Below are 19,298 nucleotides of genomic sequence, written 5' to 3' on the forward strand. Positions count from 1 at the left end.
TTCTCCTGCTCAGACGTTGTGTGCCACGTCCGACTGACAGATTGCAACAGTATTACATGGTTAGCTGACACATAAAAATACCTATCTAGGAGTTGTAAGCTCTGGCAGTCGTCGGCAACACCTGGGCAGAGGAACGCGCCCCTTAGCATGCTGGAAATCAATGACTTATTAGGATGGGGAAATGGAGGTGAAAATATCAAGATTCACACGAGTCGCTTATTTCAGTTCCTCCATGAGAAATTGTTGTTCAGAATTCTGATTTTCACGGGAGTGTTCTGCTTGGCTCAGGTGTGAAATACGCTCAAATCCATTCCTTGTAGCTAGCTTGGGCCATGAGATTTTCCTGACCACTTCACTTGACTAGAAAACTCTGTGCCCTACTCAGCCTATGCAGCCCCTGGCACTTTCTCAGTTGTAACAATTCTTACCCTCTTCATTTTCTCTGCTTGTTTGCACTGATTGGTAAACATTTGTCAGGTGAAAACATGGTGGAAGCTCATCAGTAGGCTGGCAGGCTTTCACCTGGCCAGTTCTTTTAGATCAGAGCAATGCAGGAAAGGAAACAAGGACAGGTTTTAAACGCTTGAGAAAGAGCCCCTGAAACTGTTTGGTGTGCCTTGAACATGTTGCCCCTTAGTGGTGGGAAGAGGGGTGTGTACTGTACTGATGCTTAGAAGACTTGATACCGGTCCTATTAATCTTCAATATTTCATTTCCTCATTGGATATCTAAGGGGACGGACCAACTCCTGTAACCCATTTCCAGTTGAATTGAGTGCTTGCTTAAGAACAAAAAAAAAAAGAGGATTGATGCAGCTTAGATGTCCCCGTTTGAAAACTCAGGCACAGGCCCTAATGTACTCCATTGTTGACACTTGAAGGTGTCTAGCTGAAGAACTTCAGTCCGGTACGAACCCAAAACTCTTGGATTTGTTAGATGTAACCGTCTTACTGCTGCTGCTTGACTGTTGTCTTATTGACAGTGTTTTTCAGGTGTATTTGGTGAAGGGATAGTAACTGTTCTTTTTATAAATCTTGATTGATGTTCTTTACTTGAGTTGAATACAGAGTTCTATTTTTCCACTTGGCAAAATGTTGAATCAAATAAAGTGAAAACCAAAACCTTTCTTGTTTCTTTTGAATTACACGATTAAAGTTGCCGTTTTGTTCTTTTAAGTGAGGTCAACTAAACACTACTGTTGTAGAACCAACTTTAATCCACCACAAGCGACAACTTGTAACCATGGTACTGCTTGCAAAGTTTAATGCATCACTTTAAAACAGGTCTTAACATAATGAAAGGAACTGTAAAAAAAAGAGAAAAAAAGAACTGCAAATGTATACATATGTCCCACGCGTTCACATGACCACTTACAGAGCTCAAGTTTGTTAAATATATGTATTTATAGTATAGTCATGACTTCTGTACAGAGGGATCAGGCTAAAAATCATAAGTTTATTAGTTTACCAAAACAGGCCACTGTGGAAATGTTCACATCGTACAGTCAAGTCTTGTGTCCGTTCAAGGCTAAAAGCAACATGTTACATGCTTTGGCTGGAAATCTCTCGCAGTAATGAATACGTCTGAATATAAACATAACTTCATGTGCTTGAAATCCTCCATGTTTTCTTGACCTGGCTTCACATTATTTTCAGTGTTTTTGCAATAGTGGTGAAACATGGGCATGAGAGAGAGAAGGTTGCAAACAGGAGAATTTTGGCGGGAACCAACTAAGGCTGCAACGCTACAAGTACTGCAGCCTAAATTGAGAAAGCAAAGGAACGTTCTTAAGGGCGTACTGTACAGGCAGGAAAAGAGGAAGAGAAGTAATGGAAGCCTGATTGCTATGCTTGGTACAGGAATGACTTTTAAAAAGGTGGGAGGAGAAAGAAATGAAATCAACAACCCATTCACATGTCCTTTTCTTCTTTACAATAATCAGTTTGTATCACACAATGGCACATTGTACGGTCTCACACTCATGAACACTAAGCATCTTTGTTCAAGCAAAAAGATTAGTCAACGCCCTCGTTTTCAGCACACCGGTAAACAAGGGTAATGGACCCACAGAATATTTCTGGCCAAAAGCAAGAGCATAATAATATATTTCAGATGGATGTAAACAACGACTGTTCAAATAAACCAGGAAGCACTATCAGAACTAGCCCAGTTCTAGATCTGTTTGTGCATTCTTGGCACAGACCACACAAACAGATTTGGGACTAGGCTATTGAAGAACCAGATGGCGTTAATCTCTGCACTTTCTTTCACAGTACTCCTTTTAACACTTGATCCTAGATCTGATTATGCTTTAAATCAACTGCTAGTTAAAGGAGTTGGTCAAAGCATATACAGGTCTGAGACCAGGCTACTTTCATTCTTCGGCGCACACAATGAATGGAAACACTGACCCCCGGTGGCCATAGAGAACCTCCATGTGTTAATAAACTCAGCAAAAAAAAAAAAAAGGTCCCCTTTTCAAGACCCTGTCTTTCAAAGATAATTCACAAAAATCCAAATAACTTAACAGATCTTCATTGTAAAGGGTTTAAACACTATTTCCCATGCTTGTTCAATTAACCATAAACAATTAAATGAACATGCACCTGTGGAACGGTCGTTAAGACACTAACAGCTTACAGACGGTAGGCAATTAAGGTCACAGTTAAGAAAACTAAAGAGGACTTTCTACTGACTCTGAAAAACACCAAAAGAAAGATGCCCAGGGTCCCTGCTCATCTGCGTTAACGTGCCTTAGGCATGCTGCAAGGAGGCATGAGGACTGCAGATGTGGCCAGGGCAATAAATTGCAATGTTCGTACTGTGAGACACCTAACAGCGCTACGGGGAGACAGGATGAACAACACCTGCACAGGATCAGTACATCCAAACATCACACCTGCGGGACAGGATGGCAACAACTGCCCGAGTTACACCAGGAACGCACAATCCCTCCATCAGTGCTCAGACTGTCCGCAATAGGCTGAGAGAGGCTGGACTGAGGGCTTCTAGGCCCGTTGTAAGGCAGATCCTCACCAGACATCACTGACAACAACGTCGCTTATGGGCACAAACCCACCGTCGCTGGACCAGACAAGACTGGCAAAAAGTGCTCTTCACTGACGAGTCACGGTTTTGTCTCACCAGGGGTGATGGTCGGATTTGCGTTTATCGTCGAAGGAATAAGCGTTACACCGAGGCCTGTACTCTGGGGCAGGATCGATTTGGAGGTGGAGGGTCCTTCATGGTCTGGGGCGGGTGCTTCTTGTCATTGCAAGTAATCTCAACACTGTGCGTTACAGGGAAGACATCCTGACATGACCCTCCACCAGCCATACTGCTCATTCTGTGCGTGATTTAATGCAAGACAGGAATGCCATGGCCAGCAAAGAGCCCAGATCTCAATTCCATTGAGCACGTCTGGGACCTGTTGGATCGGAGGGTGAGGGCTAGGGCCATTTCCCCCAGAAATGTCCAGGAACTTGCTGGTGCCTTGGTGGAAGAGTGGAGGGAATGAGGCGGAGATGCACTGCAGTACTTAATGCAGCTGGTGGCCACACCAGATACCGACTGTTACTTTTGATTTTGACCCCCCCTCTTTGTTAAGGGACACATTATATTCACATGTCTGTGGAACTTGTTCAGTTTATGTCTGTTGTTGAATCTTATGTTCATAGAAATATTTACACGTTAAGTTTGCTGAAAATAAAATGCAGTTGACAGTGAGAGGTTTCTTTTTTTGCTGAGTTTAGAACACTGACCATTTCTACCCAATTCAAGCAAGTATAAACAAACCAGCAATAATTTAAAGAAATATAAAAGTAATATCACAAAGTACAAGCATGACTATGCCAGAGGCCATGTGGTCAAAAGTGCATCATTCACCCTTTAAACTGGGAATATTAAAGAGAACAGGACAGCACTCCGATCTTGGGGACAGTGACACTCCATCGTGCTCATGGCAAAAGGGCAAGAACAAAACCAAATCAAGTATAAGCTTCTGCATCCACACTCAATCTGTCTACAAACTTCTATCAATCTCCATCACCGAACAAACAGCAGTTGAGAGTAACACTGGAATACAGTGGCTGAAACTGTGTAACTTTATCATTCAACTTGTGGGCTGTTGCCATTGTCAAAACAGATCTGGGATCAGCTATTATGTTATATGTATTATTTCATTTTTCCTACCTCCAAATGGTTAAATTAAGCACAAGTCCAGGGAAAGCTGACCCCAAATCTGATGTTAGACAACCAACCTCTGAACACTGGAATGGGGGTGAATGTCGTGGGTATCAGGCCGGGGTAACAAGCAGCTCTGTACATTAGGGTCTGATAATATATTAATAAGAAGAACAATTCAAGTAAGGCAACATGTTGAGATAAGACTCATTTAGTGATGGAATAGATCGCGTTTTTTACTCGTGTCATGTGCACTGTTGTGGCCCCGCCTCTAGTAGTAGCCTAATGAGTGAGCAGAAGAGAGGATTGGGGGATAGCTCTGGAGGACCATTCTGAACGACCAGCTCAAGAAAGCTGCAAGAAAGGAAAAAAGGTCACTACCTTGAAGATGAAGAAGGTTAAGACAACGTAATAATTCTATGGAGAAGAATTAGAAAATAAACATTAAATTGAACCAGCGCCAGAGCGAAAATGAATGGAAGTTAATGTTAGCAGTACAGAAATTTCGGGCATCATAGTGGAAAATAAACACAATCGTAGTGAATTTCAGCTTAACTACTCAACAAACTCATGTTTCTGTCATTATATTCATTTAAACTTTTTTTTTTCTCAAATTATCTACAGCCACTGGTCACGTTTTCAATACTAATCCTGTAGAATCAGCAACTGTGCTGGTCCAATGAATGTGTTTTTCAAACACTGCCTTACACTGTATAATTTCAACCTCGCCTTGATCCCTTGAAGAAAAGAAAAAAAGTCTTAAGACCGAAATGGGTGATGAGAAAAAAAAAAAAGTCTGTACAGTGTCAGAAAGTTATCAAGTCTTAGAATGGAAACGTTCTTCAGTCAAAGATATTAAAGAGCTCATTTGACCTTACCTAGAGGAAACAGACTGTCCTTCATATAGTTACTGCACTCCTCTAGAGCCAGCAATGTACCGTAGGGCCTAGTAGTGTAGATAACATCCAGAAGTGGTGATTAGTATGTAAACTTGTCACTCAAGTGTTTCTGCAACGGCATGTTTTGGTGCGAGCGATTGGCGAGGAAACCAGCAAGGACATAGCAGAGGGAAGCGGTTGTAGGTGGGCAGTTAATAACATTCAGATAGTGTGTGTCTCTAAAGTCGAGAAAGAACAACAGGAGCAGGGCAAAAAGCTAAACACCCAGTAACATCTACTTTAAAAAGAAACTCAATATGTCAGCATGTCAAAAGGTGCCCAAGCCCTGCCGAGATTGTCTGTTGATTGGAGAGTGCAGGGTGGTAACGGGGCACAGGAGCAGTACTAAGGGTGCCCGCTAGGGTCAAAGGAGCCAGGCATACTGGGAAATGTAGTTCAGAGAAAACCCAGCTTAGAGAATCAATCCGGGTTGCACTTTTTGACCCTGCAGATTCCAGGACGCCATGGCTACTGTCTCCATTTCGTTTTTTAGATCCAATTGACACAGCGGAGTAACATTTTAATTTGTGGCGCCAATTCGACAAAGAATGTCTCTCTTCAGGTAATTCCACTTCCCCTTACAGCAGCTATAGACGATGCAAGTCAATGGCACCTTTTTTTAAACAAACCAGCTTCTCTGCATCTCTTCCTCTCCTTCCTCCTCCCTCGTCCGTCAGGGCCCACGAGGAGCAGACGTGTGGCGCTGCCTTCCAGTCGAGGCTCTCGCTCCTTGTCTGTGTGTCCATGAGAGCTCAGAAGGTCCAATATGAGGGAGGGTGCTTATGGTCCGTGGCTTAGATCTCCATAAGACACTCCCACTCCTCTCCCTTCACATCTGGCCTCTGTCTGGACTCTGGACACTGAAGGAAAGCGCATACACCAAGTTAGCTTCTAGTGGTCTGAGGAAGGGGGGGGCAAGAGTGCACTAGATAGAAGGCCGAGGGGCAGGGGCACTGGGCAGCAGCTGGGCAAGGGGGATCAGAGGGTACAGGGGCTATTTGGGAGATCATTGAGGGCACAGTGCAGCTCTTGGAGGGTGGGCTGAGGATTGAGGTGGTGGGGGGCGTTGGGGGAGTCACTAGTCACTTACTTGTCCTCTACGTGGTCGGGGATGGAGGTGGCGGCCAGGGCGGCCCGGTACTGCAGCAGCACGCAGCGCACACTCTTCACAAAGCCCTTGGAGAGAGGAAAGAGGGGGAAGCCAATGTCTGGATACCCACTCCGCTCGGGCAGGAAGCTCCGGTAGCTCTTCCTGCGCTTCTTTGGTCGCACCACCGGCTGGCTACCGCCCGCGGAGTCTGAGGCGGCCCCCCTAACCGACCCGGAGACCACCACGCTCGCCCCGGCCACCTCACTGGCCGAGACGGTGCTGTCGCAGTCCAAGTTCTGGCTGAGCTCCTGCTGGGAGGCGACGGTGGTGGAAAAGCTTAGGCCAGAGTCCTCCAGCTCTTCATCCCCGGTGCCCTGGTGCTTGTTGGGGGTGCTGTGGGCCAGAAGATCCAAGGGGAGCGTCTCGTCTAGAGGACCCACTGAGGGAGGCCTGTCCCGGGATGGTCTTGGCGGAGGGCCCCTCTCGGCTAGCTCGTGGAGCTCCAGCCAGGCATCCAGGCGGTGCACCAGGCGCCAGCCGTTGGAGGTGAAGTGCTGCCGGATCTCCTGCTGGAACACCTGTTTGGAAACAGACAAAATAGATTAATTATAGTTCAATCTCACAGTGATCTGAATCTCAAAGCGCTTCAAGAGCAAAAACAAAGAAGCAAAACATCATGACAGGTCAACCAATAGAGGCCAAGTCTTTCCTCCGAAGATGGAGATGGTTCATGGCTTGAGTGGAGGGAGCTGTTCAGGGGAGGGTAGATTGTGATGAGGGTCTTTTTTAGCCACTGAACTTCTCCTCTTCCACTCAGTGTAACACCCACTAGGATGATGCCTCAGCAGCTCTGGACGCCAAAAGCTCACCACACTGAGTAGCCACACTGAGTTCAGAATAGTAGCCAGTCGCCTCACCACCAGCCTGTCTGACTCCATCTTCCATTCCTATTGAGTGTCAGGCAACTCCTCATACTATGTTTACAGACCTCTACCACGACAACCACCCAACTATAACTATCCATCACCACCTGCCATTTGTCCCCGACTTATCCAGTAATAAGATAAATGAACAAACATTTTCAGAAAATTGAAATGTGTCTTAGATTTAGATGCACTATTGTAAAGTGGCAGTTCCACTGGATGTCATAAGGTGAACGCACCAATTTGTAAGTCGCTCTGGATAAGAGCGTCTGCTAAATGACTTAAATGTAAAAATGTAAATGTAATGTCTTTGGCACTGATTTACAGGTCAAATTTGTAGAGCAACTATCAGTATATAACAACTGTCAATTTTGGGGGGGATTTTTAACTGTTCGTATTCACACAAATATAAAATCTAAACAAAACAGATTGACTCTAGACAAATAAAATCAGATGAAATTGGATCCCGACCTCTATGGGAGTCTGCAGCAGCTGGGTCATGGACTGCACCATCTTGATGAGGGCCATCTCGTTGTAGCAGCGACTGTTCTCATAGCCTTCCTGCAGGCCCCGGTCACTGTCAAAACCTGCCTCATTGTAGTAGGGCTCGTTGACCAGGATCAGGCCTGGGAGAGACACAGACACAGAGCACACTCTTTAGATTCTACAAGACCCACAATTAAGCATTGAATGCACAGTGCAGTCAAAAAAAACAATTGTCCTGCATTTTATATACACAGACTATACAAATTTCCATGACAGACTGACCAGGTGAAAGCGATGATCACTTAATGATGTCACTTGTTAAATCCACTTCAAATCAGTGTAGATGAAGGGGAGGAGACGGGTTAAAGAAGGAATTTTAAGCCTTGACACATGGATTGTGTATGTGTGCCATTCAGAGGGTGACTGGGCAAGACAAACGATTGAAGTGCCTTTGAACAGGGTATGGTAGTAGGTGCCAGGCGTACCGGTAAATTAGTTAATAGACCATTAGAGAATTCCAAACCTCTCTGCCAATAACAGCTAGTTTCCCCCTCCCGACTCAGACCACTTCAAGACAGTCCAAGCCAAAATCTTGCTTGAGAAATTGCTCTTTGCTGAGAAGCCATTTGTTTCTTTTTGCAATTTTAATTGAACACAATCACAGTAAGGTACTTAATTGTTACCCAGAAATGATTTGATATTGAGCTAAATTGGACCATTAAGTTACTAAGGATACAAATACCTTAGAAATCAAAGATATTCCCACATTAACCCTTTATTCTAGCGTACGGAAAGATTCAAACACTTTTGTTGGCCACAAACACCTTCATGACAATTGAAATGTATTCAGCCTAATGTGGATTAACCTGTATAAGCCTATTAGCCTAGTTTCCGATAGCAACCAATCCTATAATTGTCTCCAACATCCTGAGTTGACTATTGCTGATGGGAAGTTGAGGCAGTTTAACCACGACAGCCTTGTCAGAGGGGGATGGTGAGTGACACTCACTGCAGCTGGAGCCGACGTGTATATGGACGGCATGAATAAAACATTGACTTCTGCTGCAGGGAAGACAATTGGGGGGGGTCCCTAGAGGACCTGAACCTGACCTGGTGAAGGATCAAATCAAATCTGTACGCGTGACTTTAAGAGTAGGTCTAGTGAGGTCAGTTTAGACTCGCCTTGGATGGAGATGAGCACTTGCAGCAGGCTAGACTTGCTGGTCCACCTCTCTGTACCCTGAGGATTGATAAACAGAGAAGACTGTGTGAGGTACATTTTATACAAACAGATTATAATGTTCAAAATAACATTTTTTAAAAAGTCAAAAAGGGACAGTAATGGGTGGTCGAAGAACAGTCAAAGGGAAGGTAATGAATGGGTGGTCGAAGAACAGTCAAATGGAAGGTAATGGGTGGTCGAAGAACAGTCAAAGGGAAGGTAATGAATGGGTGGTCGAAGAACAGTCAAATGGAAGGTAATGGGTGGTCGAAGAACAGTCAAAGGGAAGGTAATGAATGGGTGGTCGAAGAACAGTCAAATGGAAGGTAATGGGTGGTCGAAGAACAGTCAAAGGGACGGTAATGGGTGGTCTAAGAACAGTCAAATGGAAGGTAATGGGTGGTCGAAGAACAGTCAAAGGGACGGTAATGGGTGGTCGAAGAACAGTCAAAGGGACGGTAATGGGTGGTCGAAGAACAGTCAAAGGGAAGGTAACGGGTGGTCGAAGAACAGTCAAAGGGAAGGTAACGGGTGGTCGAAGAACAGTCAAAGGGAAGGTAACGGGTGGTCGAAGAACAGTCAAAGGGACGGTAATGGGTGGTCGAAGAACAGTCAAAGGGAAGGTAATGGGTGGTCTAAGAACAGTCAAAGGGAAGGTAATGGGTGGTCTAAGAACAGTCAAAGGGAAGGTAATGGGTGGTCGAAGAACAGTCAAAGGGAAGGTAATGGGTGGTCGAAGAACAGTCAAAGGGAAGGTAATGGGTGGTCGAAGAACAGTCAAAGGGAAGGTAATGGGTGGTCGAAGAACAGTCAAAGGGAAGGTAATGGGTGGTCTAAGTATTTGACCTAGATACTGTAGTTTGTGTATTGGTATTGTCCTTGTCTATTAATGTTCTGTATTATGTCATGTTTCATGTTTTGTGTGGGCCCCAGGAATCCTAATAAAATACCCAAAATACCGAGTATCACACTTCTTTAAGGGCGGGATAAAGGTCTACTTTCACCTTGCCGATCCAGGTGCCCAGCAGGCTGACGCAGACCTTGCCGTTGTCGTAGAGGTTGGGGTTGAGGCGCCCGCTGCACTGTGACAGGTAGCGGAAGAGGGGCGGCACCGACGGGTAAATGTTTGGCAGCTGGATGTCGAAGAGGAACAGGCCGTCCTCGTAAGGGGTGCGCGTGGGCCCCTTGATCAGAGCTGAGAACAGGTCCTGTAAAGAGAGGGGGACGAGGTGAAGAAACAGAGGAGACGAATGGAGAGCCACTTCAAATGTCAACGAGAGTAGCACATGTTCACCATCATCATCGGAATTATCACTTATCTTCAGAAATAACAGCACAAAGAGGTTTTTAAATCAAGTGTTTAATGAGTGCAGAGAAACTGGCAGCTCAAAACCGGAGTCACTTTAGCCACTGAAGAGTGGTCTGATGCAATTTAATACTTGGCTGTAATCGACTACATTCGGATCACGTCCAAACGGTGCTCTTCTCCGGTGTCTGTTAGCGTACCATGCGGTCCTCGAAGGTTTTCACCATGATGCCGTCGGGCAGCGAGGTGGCCAGCAGAGCCATCTCCTTCCTCACGGTGCTGAAAAACTTCTTGGCCTCGGCCGGCTGGAACTCCATCTTCTTAAAGGTGTGGGTGTCTGGCAGGAGTCAGATAAATGTTGTGGCATTCCAACAAGGCATTTAGTGAGTATTTGAAAAGGCCATCTGAAGTAATGGACCAGTGCATTTAAATGTTTGAACAGGGCATTTTTGGAGCTATTTAAGTCATGGGGTGTATTCTTCTCCCAGTACTACTAGTTTAGTGGATGTCTCAGTAACAAAGACTCAAACAATGACAAGCTAAAAGCACAGTATTGCATCCTCACCTGGTGACCACTCCAGCACAGAGAACACCTCTCCCTTGGCACTGGTGAAGGTGACGCCGGGCTTGCCACCACTCTGTTGGCACAGGACAGGCGTATCGCTGGGCCACTCTGGTGCCGCGCCTGGCGTCTTCGCCACCTCCTCCTGGGGCCTTTCTTCACCCCCTCTTTCTCCTCCTTCCGTAGTCCCACCTCCTCCTGCGCCGCCTCCTCCGGCCTCCACCACCGCCTCCATCCGCTCTTCCTCCACGATGGCCACATTGTCCAGGGTCTTTCTCAGGTTCTCCTGAAGCTTCTTGATGTCATCCAGGAAGCGCTTCTCCTTGGTGGGTTTCTCTGGCGTGACAACAGTGGCGGTGTTGGCGTTAGTCCCGTTGACGGAGGGCGTGGCACCGGATGTGGGCGAGGTAGGCGAGCCGCCCGTCCATAGCTGCTCCACGGTCATGTTCTTCAGGCTCTCCAGGATCTTCAGGGCCTCCTTGAGCTCGCGGAAGCCCCGCGGCGTGCAGTCTTTCCCGGGGAGCTTCTCTGCAGCATCACCCCCTCCTGCTCCAGGGGTGGTTCCTCCAGCACCGGCGCCTGGGCTGGCTATAGCCCCAGCTCCCTCCTGGTCCTCTATGGCGTTAGGGGGCTTGGTGGGGGTGGTGGTCCCTGCTTTGCCGCCCTCCTCGGGGGGAATGATGAAGGGGCTGGGGCCGGTGGGGGCCGGGGTGGCGGTGTCCTCGTTGGCGGGGTGCTGGTCGTCCTCGTTGGTAGTCAGGCCGTTGTCAGTCTCCCAGCTGTCGCTCTCGTCCTCCCACTCCTCCGTGGACAGGCCACTGCTGCTCTCCTCCACAGAGTCATAGTCAGTCTCCTCGATCTCAGACTCCACGTTGTACAGGTGCTAGATGGAAGGGGGGTTAGAAAACAAACTAAATCATCGCCGCGTTTATAGGCAGTCATTAATAATTACTAACTTTCATTAAATGCTTTTTGTGTCAATATCAAATGTCATTATAGAATAATACATTTTTCAAAAGGGCAGCAAGCAAGTCACACAGCAGCATGCTATCTGCAACACAAATTCAGATTACACACAATTAGCATGAACACACAATTACCTGAGCAGAAGGTACAGTAGTAGGACACGTCATTGGTATAGTGAACACAAGCCAACAAAAACTTAACAGAAACCAACAGAGCCACCGATTAGTGACCACTACAACCTCGCATGCGGACAGAAAGACTACAATTACCATGAGTACCTGTGGCAGGACGATGGTCATGGAGTTGTCAGCCCACACCACCTCCACCTTGCTGCTCACGTCCACTCTGAAGACCTGGCCTACTGACGTCTGGGCAGATGATAAAAGATAAAAGACCGGTATGTGAAAATACTCTTTCTACACTATAGTACTGTACTGGATGATATTTCCTTTCAGAGCACGCTTTTAGTAACTATGGTGGATCTGTAACCAGGCCAAAGCACCTGTACAACGTGGACCGGCAAAGAACACTCCAAGAGCCACGAGGAAAACTACTAACATGTCAACAGACAAAATGAATGACATTCTCGAACTTACATCGTTCTCACACTCTGTATTCCGCTCGTTCTCAGAGTTCCCTATCCTGATGACGATATCAGTGGTACGGAAGTGGAAGTCTGGGTGGTCGGCGATGTCGTACACACTAACATCCTCCTCTTCTCCTATGACCTAAACAAACAAAACTATCAGCCATTAGACTGATATAATGCAACTCAAATGACACTATAAGCCACCATATGTAGTGCACTATTTTTGACCAGAGCAATAGGACCATGGGGCTATTGTTTTGGCCCAAGGTAGTGCACTACATGTGGAATAGGTTAATGTGGAAGAGTAATTTCAGACGGGCCCGAATTCAATTTCTATAGAGCTATGGATTATAAAAAAAAAGGTTGTTGTTCCCCCGGATGACCCGAGCCGACCCACAATGCCCAGCAGACTGACCTCTACGTTGTCGCTGGAGGCGTTGAGTTTGATCCACTTCACGGCACACGTCCTGCCCTTGTGGTCGCCCGACTGGATGACCCCGTACACGCATGGGTCCGTAGGGGCTTGGGCTGTGTGACCACACACACACACAGAGCGAGAGAGAGAGCTGAAGTTACTTTCTGACCTGAGGCACAAAATGTATCACCAAGGACACCATGTATGAAAATGAAAGTCAAACGAGGGAGCCATTTATCAGGTTACTTCCTCCACAGTTACAGAACCAAAATAAACTCTATATTTAAACCATGTTAAATATAGACGATAGAGTAAACATAGTGGTACAGTCAAACAATGGCCTAAATATGAGCTGATCTAATAGCTGATTTACATTACAGGGCTGACCTGAGCCGTACTGTGCTGGCTCTGATATTTTTATTTTCTACTCCAGCAATTATAGCCAGTGTTTCCCCTATATTCATGTTTGGAAATAGTCGTTTTTCCCCCTGCGTACACGTAAAAACTAAAACCACATACAAAGTATGTAGAAAGGATACTGGTGCTATATACATACACATACTTTTCAATATTTTATTACCTTCATCGATCTACACACAATACTCCATAATGACAAAGAAAAAATATGTTGAGAAATGTTAAAATATATATATATTTATATTTTTTTCAATGATGAAATATCACATTTAGATAAGTATTCAGTACTTTGCTGAGGCACCTTTGGCAGCAATTACAGCCTGGACTCTTCTTGGGTGTAACACTACAAGCTTGGCACACCTGTATTTGAGGAATTTCTCCCATTCTTCTCCGCAGATCCTCTCAAGCTCTGTCAGGTTGGATGGGGAGTGTCACCTCACAGCTATTTTCAGGTCTCTCCAGAGATGTTCGATAGGGTTAAAGTCCGGGCTCTGGTTGGGCCACTCAAGGACATTCAGAGACTTGTCCCGAAGTCACTCCTGCGTTGTCTTGGCTGTGTCTTAGGGTCGTTGTCCTGTTGGAAGGTGAACCTTCGCCCCAGTCTGAGGTCCTGGGCGCTCTGGAGCAGGATTTCATCAAGGATCTCCCTGTACTCCCTTCATCTTTCCCTCGATCCTGACTAGTCTCCCAGTTCCTACCGCTGAAAAACATTCCCACAACATGATTCTGCCACCACCATGCTTCACCGTAGGGATGGTGCCAGGTTTCCTACAGATGTGATGCTTGGCATTCAGGCCAAAGAGTTCAATCATTCCAGTGAATCTTGTTTCTCATGGTCAAAGTCCTTTAGGTGCCTTTTGGCAAACTCCAAGTGGGCTTTCTTGCCTTTTACTGAGGAGTGGCTTCCGTCAGGCCACTCTACCACAAAGGCCTGATTGGTGGAGTGCTGCAGAGATGGTTGTCCTTCTGGAAGGTTCGCCTATCTCCACAGAGGAGCTCTGTCAGAGTGACCATCGTATTCTTGGTCTCCCTGACCAAAGCTCCTCTCCTCTGATTGTTTGGCCGAGAGGCCAGCTCTAGGAAGAGTCTTGGTGGTCCCAAACTTCTTCCATTTAAGGATGATGAGGAGGCCACTGTGTTCTTGGAGACCTTCAATGCTGCAGACATTTTTTGGTACCCTTCCACAGATCTGTGCCTCTACAATCCGGTCTCTGAGCTATACGGACAATTCGATCAACCTCACGGCTTGGTTTTTGCTCTAACATGCACTGTGAACTATGATTTGGAAAGGCACACATCTGTCTATACACGTGACAAAAAAAACATTGATTTGATTTGTTTATTATTTTAAATACATTTGCAAAATTGTCTAAAAACCTGTTTTTGCTTTGTCATTGTGGGGTATTGTGTGTAGATTGATGAAGGAATTTTAAAATCCATTTTAGAATAATGCTATAACATAACAAAGTGTGGAAAAAGTCAAGGGGTCTGAATACGAGCGGGAAGTGCGCTAGCTACTTACGTCGTTTGTCGACAACAAAGTCTCCGGGGCAGAACTCGTGGTTGTCCAGGTGCTGGATGGGGATGAGGTCATTGGAGCGGATGAGTGTCTCCATGCGGCCGTCCTTCCAGAGGACGTCGGCCGAGGTCTTGGTGGACACAACCTCTATCGCTACCCTGACGGTTAAAAAAACAGGGAGATGGCAGATATTAGAACTAGTGACTAACTTACTAGAATTCACTGACAAGGCCTAACAATTTCACTAAGTTGTTTTGGTTAAGAGTGGAAAATGCCTATAGGTTACACAACGGAAAGTTAAACTGACTCAGCCATATGCGCAGCAGCAGTGTGAATCAAAGATATCCCGCGGTGCCGAATCTAATCTCCTCCGCCTTGCATCCTCTGTCACTGTCTCCCTCCAGCCATAATATTCATCTCATGTCATGTCTTTAAATCACTCTCTCCTCTAACTCAATTCAACCCCCCACTGAAATTCAGCCACTTCCCCCTTGCTCTGCCTCACTAGCTCCTCCTTGCTGTCGTATCCCCCCCCCCATCAGTCTTCCTCTCGCTCTCTCCCCCTGCAACTCAATCTAATTTTTTTCTCTCTGTCTCTTTCAATCAGAGGACCTGGATGTTATCTGGGCACACCTAAGCACATGCTACATGATTTATCAGCTGCCAGCTATATTTAACCACCAGATCTGATCTACAAGGCAGTTTAAAAGGGGGGAAATGACAGCCTTGGGTAGCGTCTGAAATGGCATCCTATTGCCTATATATAAACGCACTACTTTTAACCAAGGCTGTGGTCAAAAGTGGTGCACTATATAGGAAATATCAGATATGCAGCCTTGGAAAACCTGCTACTTTTTTTGAATGGCACCTGGTAGAAATTGAAGTACTTGAATTCTGCAATGTCTTGAGAAAAGGTTACATCAACCCAAACGTCAACCTATTTGGAAACGTCAACCTAATGGTGCATAGCTAATTGTTGGTACCGGCGTGATTTTTATAACAAAAGGAACTTAACTATAGAGTTTTTAGTCAGAGAACCACAAGGAGAGCGAGTGCGGTAGTGAGCGTATTCATTTCCACAATGCACCAATACCACTAGATTTATGCTAGTATAATCTGTGAATTGTTATTGGTACTAATATTGAATTGGTACTATATTCAGATTGATACTAGTACTGGATTGGCACTAGATTAGTACAAGGCCTAGTAGTACCATAGAGTGGTACTAGTACTGGATGGGTGCTAGGTTCAAGATGTGAAGCGTAATAACACCCAGGGTCATTAATGTACATCTGCTCCGGGAAATAAGCCTGAAATCGATCCTCGTAGTTAGTAACAAGCCATCAAAAGGTTCGTAAGGAGGAGAGGACATTTTCTAGGAGACAAGATGTTGGATCGATGAACACTGGTCTGTTTGGCTGAGGAGTGGGTGTAAGGTGACCCCGCTCTGTGTGTATGCATCCCAAATGGAATTGGCACCCTATTCCCTTTTTGACAAAAGTAGTGCACTACTATAAGGAATAGGGTGCCATTTCGGATGCAGCCTCTGTCTCAAGACGGAGGAAAATGATCTGTACAAGGCTGGGAGGCATGAGAAGCTGGGAGAGGCACAATGTGTCCTTGAGCAAAGCACTTCACCCTTATTCTCTTCAGGGGCGCTGTACTACTACGCATGTGGCAAAAAATAAATAAAAGTGACACTGGGGTCAAGGATGCAGCATTTTTGCCAGCGGGTAGCTGAATTCTTGCCAGCAAGCTATTGATCATCCTTTACACGTGCCAAGGAGAGAAGAGAATGGCCAGGGAAGGGACATGTCCTGAATGGAGAGAGAAACATGGAGGGAGGGCGCAAGAGAGGGAGGAATAGCTGAAGTTCTGAAAGGGAGGGCGTGAGGGAGAGAAGGCAGAAAGAAGGAGGGGAGAGGACTAAAGTGTGGCCTAGGCTCTGACCTTGTCTGCTACATTTGTAGTCATTTATATACATTTGTAGTCCGCTACATTTGTAGTCACATGGCATATTATGAATACAAGTTGTTTTGCTCACCTGTCGCCGGGCTTAAACTCGCGGGAGAACTTGGTCCTCTTTTTCTTGTGCTTCCTTTTCAGGTTGCGGATGGACAGCGGGATGCTCTTCTTCCTGTTCAGGCCCCCCAGACCGCCGCTCTGCGACGACGCGGTGCTACTCGCCGACGACGTCAGCGACAACGTGTCGTCCGTGTCCTCCGCCCCCGCCTCATCGTCTGCATCCTGCTCCGGGCTCGGGCCATGGGTCAGAGGGGGGAGGGCACAGGGGCGAGGACTGGAGGGTGTGGTTGGGGCCGTTGTTGGGGTGGTGAGGACGGGGGAGCGCGGTGTGGTTGGTGGAGTCTGGGTGGGTGTTGTCATGCTTGAGGTCACCTGGGTGTGGGGAGGGGGACGACACGGTTGATTGTCGTTGAGTTGGTTTTACATGCAAAATTGACTAGTGGTACAGTATATGCAGTGACTTGGGACTGACCTAAGCATGAAGAATAGATTTGAATTGTGGGGCGAACTACTCTGCACAAGGTGTGCTGTTATCAGATGGGCACTCAGGAGTAAACTGTATTGAGACAGAAATGATTCTAAAATAAAATAAAAATTGAGCTCGTCAGCTGTTTAAAGTGAGGATTATCTGCCAAAAAATGTCTGATGACCAACATAGGTATAAATAAAAGCAGCATTTACCGTCAAGGCTGTCCGTGTTGTCCGTGGAGTGCTGGTTGGCACCTTGTGTGTCTGTATTTTCACTGGGCTTCTTCCCTAACAACTCCTTCTTGAACATTCTTTTCAACTGCAGGAAGGACATTGTCATAGGACACTGATATAATACAAAACATGGCAAAAATACACAGTTAGTGCATGCTTTGAGGGAAGAAAATTGGATACATGGAGTATCCGTACAATCAGAGTCAAATTTGTGATCAATTGTTTCACACACACACACACACACACACATTTAAAAACGGGGACAGGCACGGACAAAAAGTATTATATATATAGAAACATTTCCTCTCCCTTTCTCTCACACACACACCTTCCTGGCTACGGGGTCCTCTGGGAGTCCGGGGGCTCCGTCGGGCCACTCACAGGTGATGTGTGTGGTGTCTCCCTTGGCTGGGAACACGTACAGGGCCCTCTCCCCCAGCTGCCTCTGGGTGTGGTCGTAGTAGCCCAGACGCTTCACTCTGGATCAGAACAAACACATGTAGGGGGAGCATGTTATTAGAAGGATCATAGAAGTAAAAGAATGGGTGTGTTAGGGATGAGCATCTCTCCATCTAGATACATGGGCTTTGACACGATGCACTAACATTTGTTGCATGAACACATTCATTCTCTATTCTAAATTAAAATTGTATACTGAGTTGGATCCTTCAAAGCTGACTTCTTGTAGCCGAGTGGTCCTTTGTGTATGTGTGTGTAGGCACTTAAGCCACTATCAGATTCCCCAACACCCACTGATCATTTCAGCAGATATTTACATTTTTGCTAGTAATATGTCAACATTTATCTGCAGAAATGACCAATCAACCCTTGAAGTATCAAAAAAATATGACGAAAAAATATTTTTGGCCTTACTGAAGTGTCTGTCCTACATTGGAGATGTAAGAAAGATGAGGTAATATGTGTTATTTTTTGTACATGTATTTAACCCCTTATTTTTGGCACAATTTTTTTTTTACAAATTGTACTTGGCCTTACTGCTATTAGACCATACAAACACATTTTTGGCACTAAACATTCTCCATATATAATTCCACACATTTTTTTAAACCTGGGGACCTTCAGACTGGTCATGTGAGGCCTATGGGCATCTTAGAGCAAAACAACCGACATGTAGAGTCTCAGCTATCCACACAGGTTCATGTAAGTGTGGAGCCCAAACTGTTCGGAAGCAACAGAAACAACTCGGCAGATGGGCTGAACTGACTTGAGATGTGTCCCAAGTCGCTTGTGGGAGTCGTCGAGCAAACTGTTCGGAAGCAACAGAAACAACTCGGCAGATGGGCTGAACTGACTTGAGATGTGTCCCAAGACGCTTGTGGGAGTCGTCGAGCAAACCGTTCGGACACTACAGATGATTTTGTGAGAACACCTATTTTCAGATGTCTCAGGGTTTGACAAACACCACTCTAACTCTCAACATTCACCGCAGATGCGGAAGTGCGACATAGATGCAGTTGAAGTCGGAAGTTTACATACACTTAGGTTGGAGTCATTAAAACTTGTTTTTCAACCACTGCACAAATTTCTTGTTAACAAATTATAGTTTTGGCAAGTCGGTTAGGACATCTACTTTGTGCATGACATAAGTCATTTTTCCAACAATTGTTTACACACAGATTATTTCATTTATGATTCACTGTATCACTATTCCAGTGGGTCAGGAGTGTATATACACTAAGTTGACTGTGCCTTTAAACAGCTTGGAAAATTTATTTGAGTCAATTGGAGGTGTACCTGTGGATGTATTTCAATGCCTACCTTCAAACTCAGTGCCTCTTGCTTGACATCATGGGAAAATCAAAAGAAATCAGCCAAGACCTCAGAAAAAAAATTGTAGACCTCCACAAGTCTGGTTCATCATTGGGAGCAATTTCCAAACGCCTGAAGGTACCACATTCACCTGTACAAACAATAGTATGCAAGTATAAACACAAT

The 19,298-nt window shown here is 45.7% G+C and overlaps 1 protein-coding gene across 1 annotated transcript in view; it reads right to left on the reverse strand.

Annotated features, from left to right (window-relative positions):
- Positions 1–1,193: 1,193 nt before the first annotated feature.
- The window catches only part of LOC115142594 ((E3-independent) E2 ubiquitin-conjugating enzyme UBE2O-like), a 56,707-nt gene continuing 38,602 nt past the window's right edge, over positions 1,194–19,298 (reverse strand). Inside the window, 15 exon segments of the mRNA XM_029682166.2 lie at positions 1,194–5,980; positions 6,211–6,788; positions 7,605–7,759; positions 8,802–8,859; positions 9,846–10,049; positions 10,348–10,484; positions 10,713–11,592; positions 11,954–12,043; positions 12,272–12,403; positions 12,680–12,792; positions 14,619–14,773; positions 16,660–16,869; positions 16,871–17,012; positions 17,322–17,427; positions 17,671–17,821. Of these exon segments, the coding sequence (XP_029538026.2) occupies positions 5,950–5,980; positions 6,211–6,788; positions 7,605–7,759; positions 8,802–8,859; positions 9,846–10,049; positions 10,348–10,484; positions 10,713–11,592; positions 11,954–12,043; positions 12,272–12,403; positions 12,680–12,792; positions 14,619–14,773; positions 16,660–16,869; positions 16,871–17,012; positions 17,322–17,427; positions 17,671–17,821 (3,142 nt within the window). The 3' untranslated portion in view covers positions 1,194–5,949.

The sequence above is a fragment of the Oncorhynchus nerka genome, linkage group LG15 (genome assembly GCF_034236695.1).
Source record: "Oncorhynchus nerka isolate Pitt River linkage group LG15, Oner_Uvic_2.0, whole genome shotgun sequence".
In the NCBI taxonomy this organism is placed as follows: Eukaryota; Metazoa; Chordata; class Actinopteri; order Salmoniformes; family Salmonidae; genus Oncorhynchus; species Oncorhynchus nerka.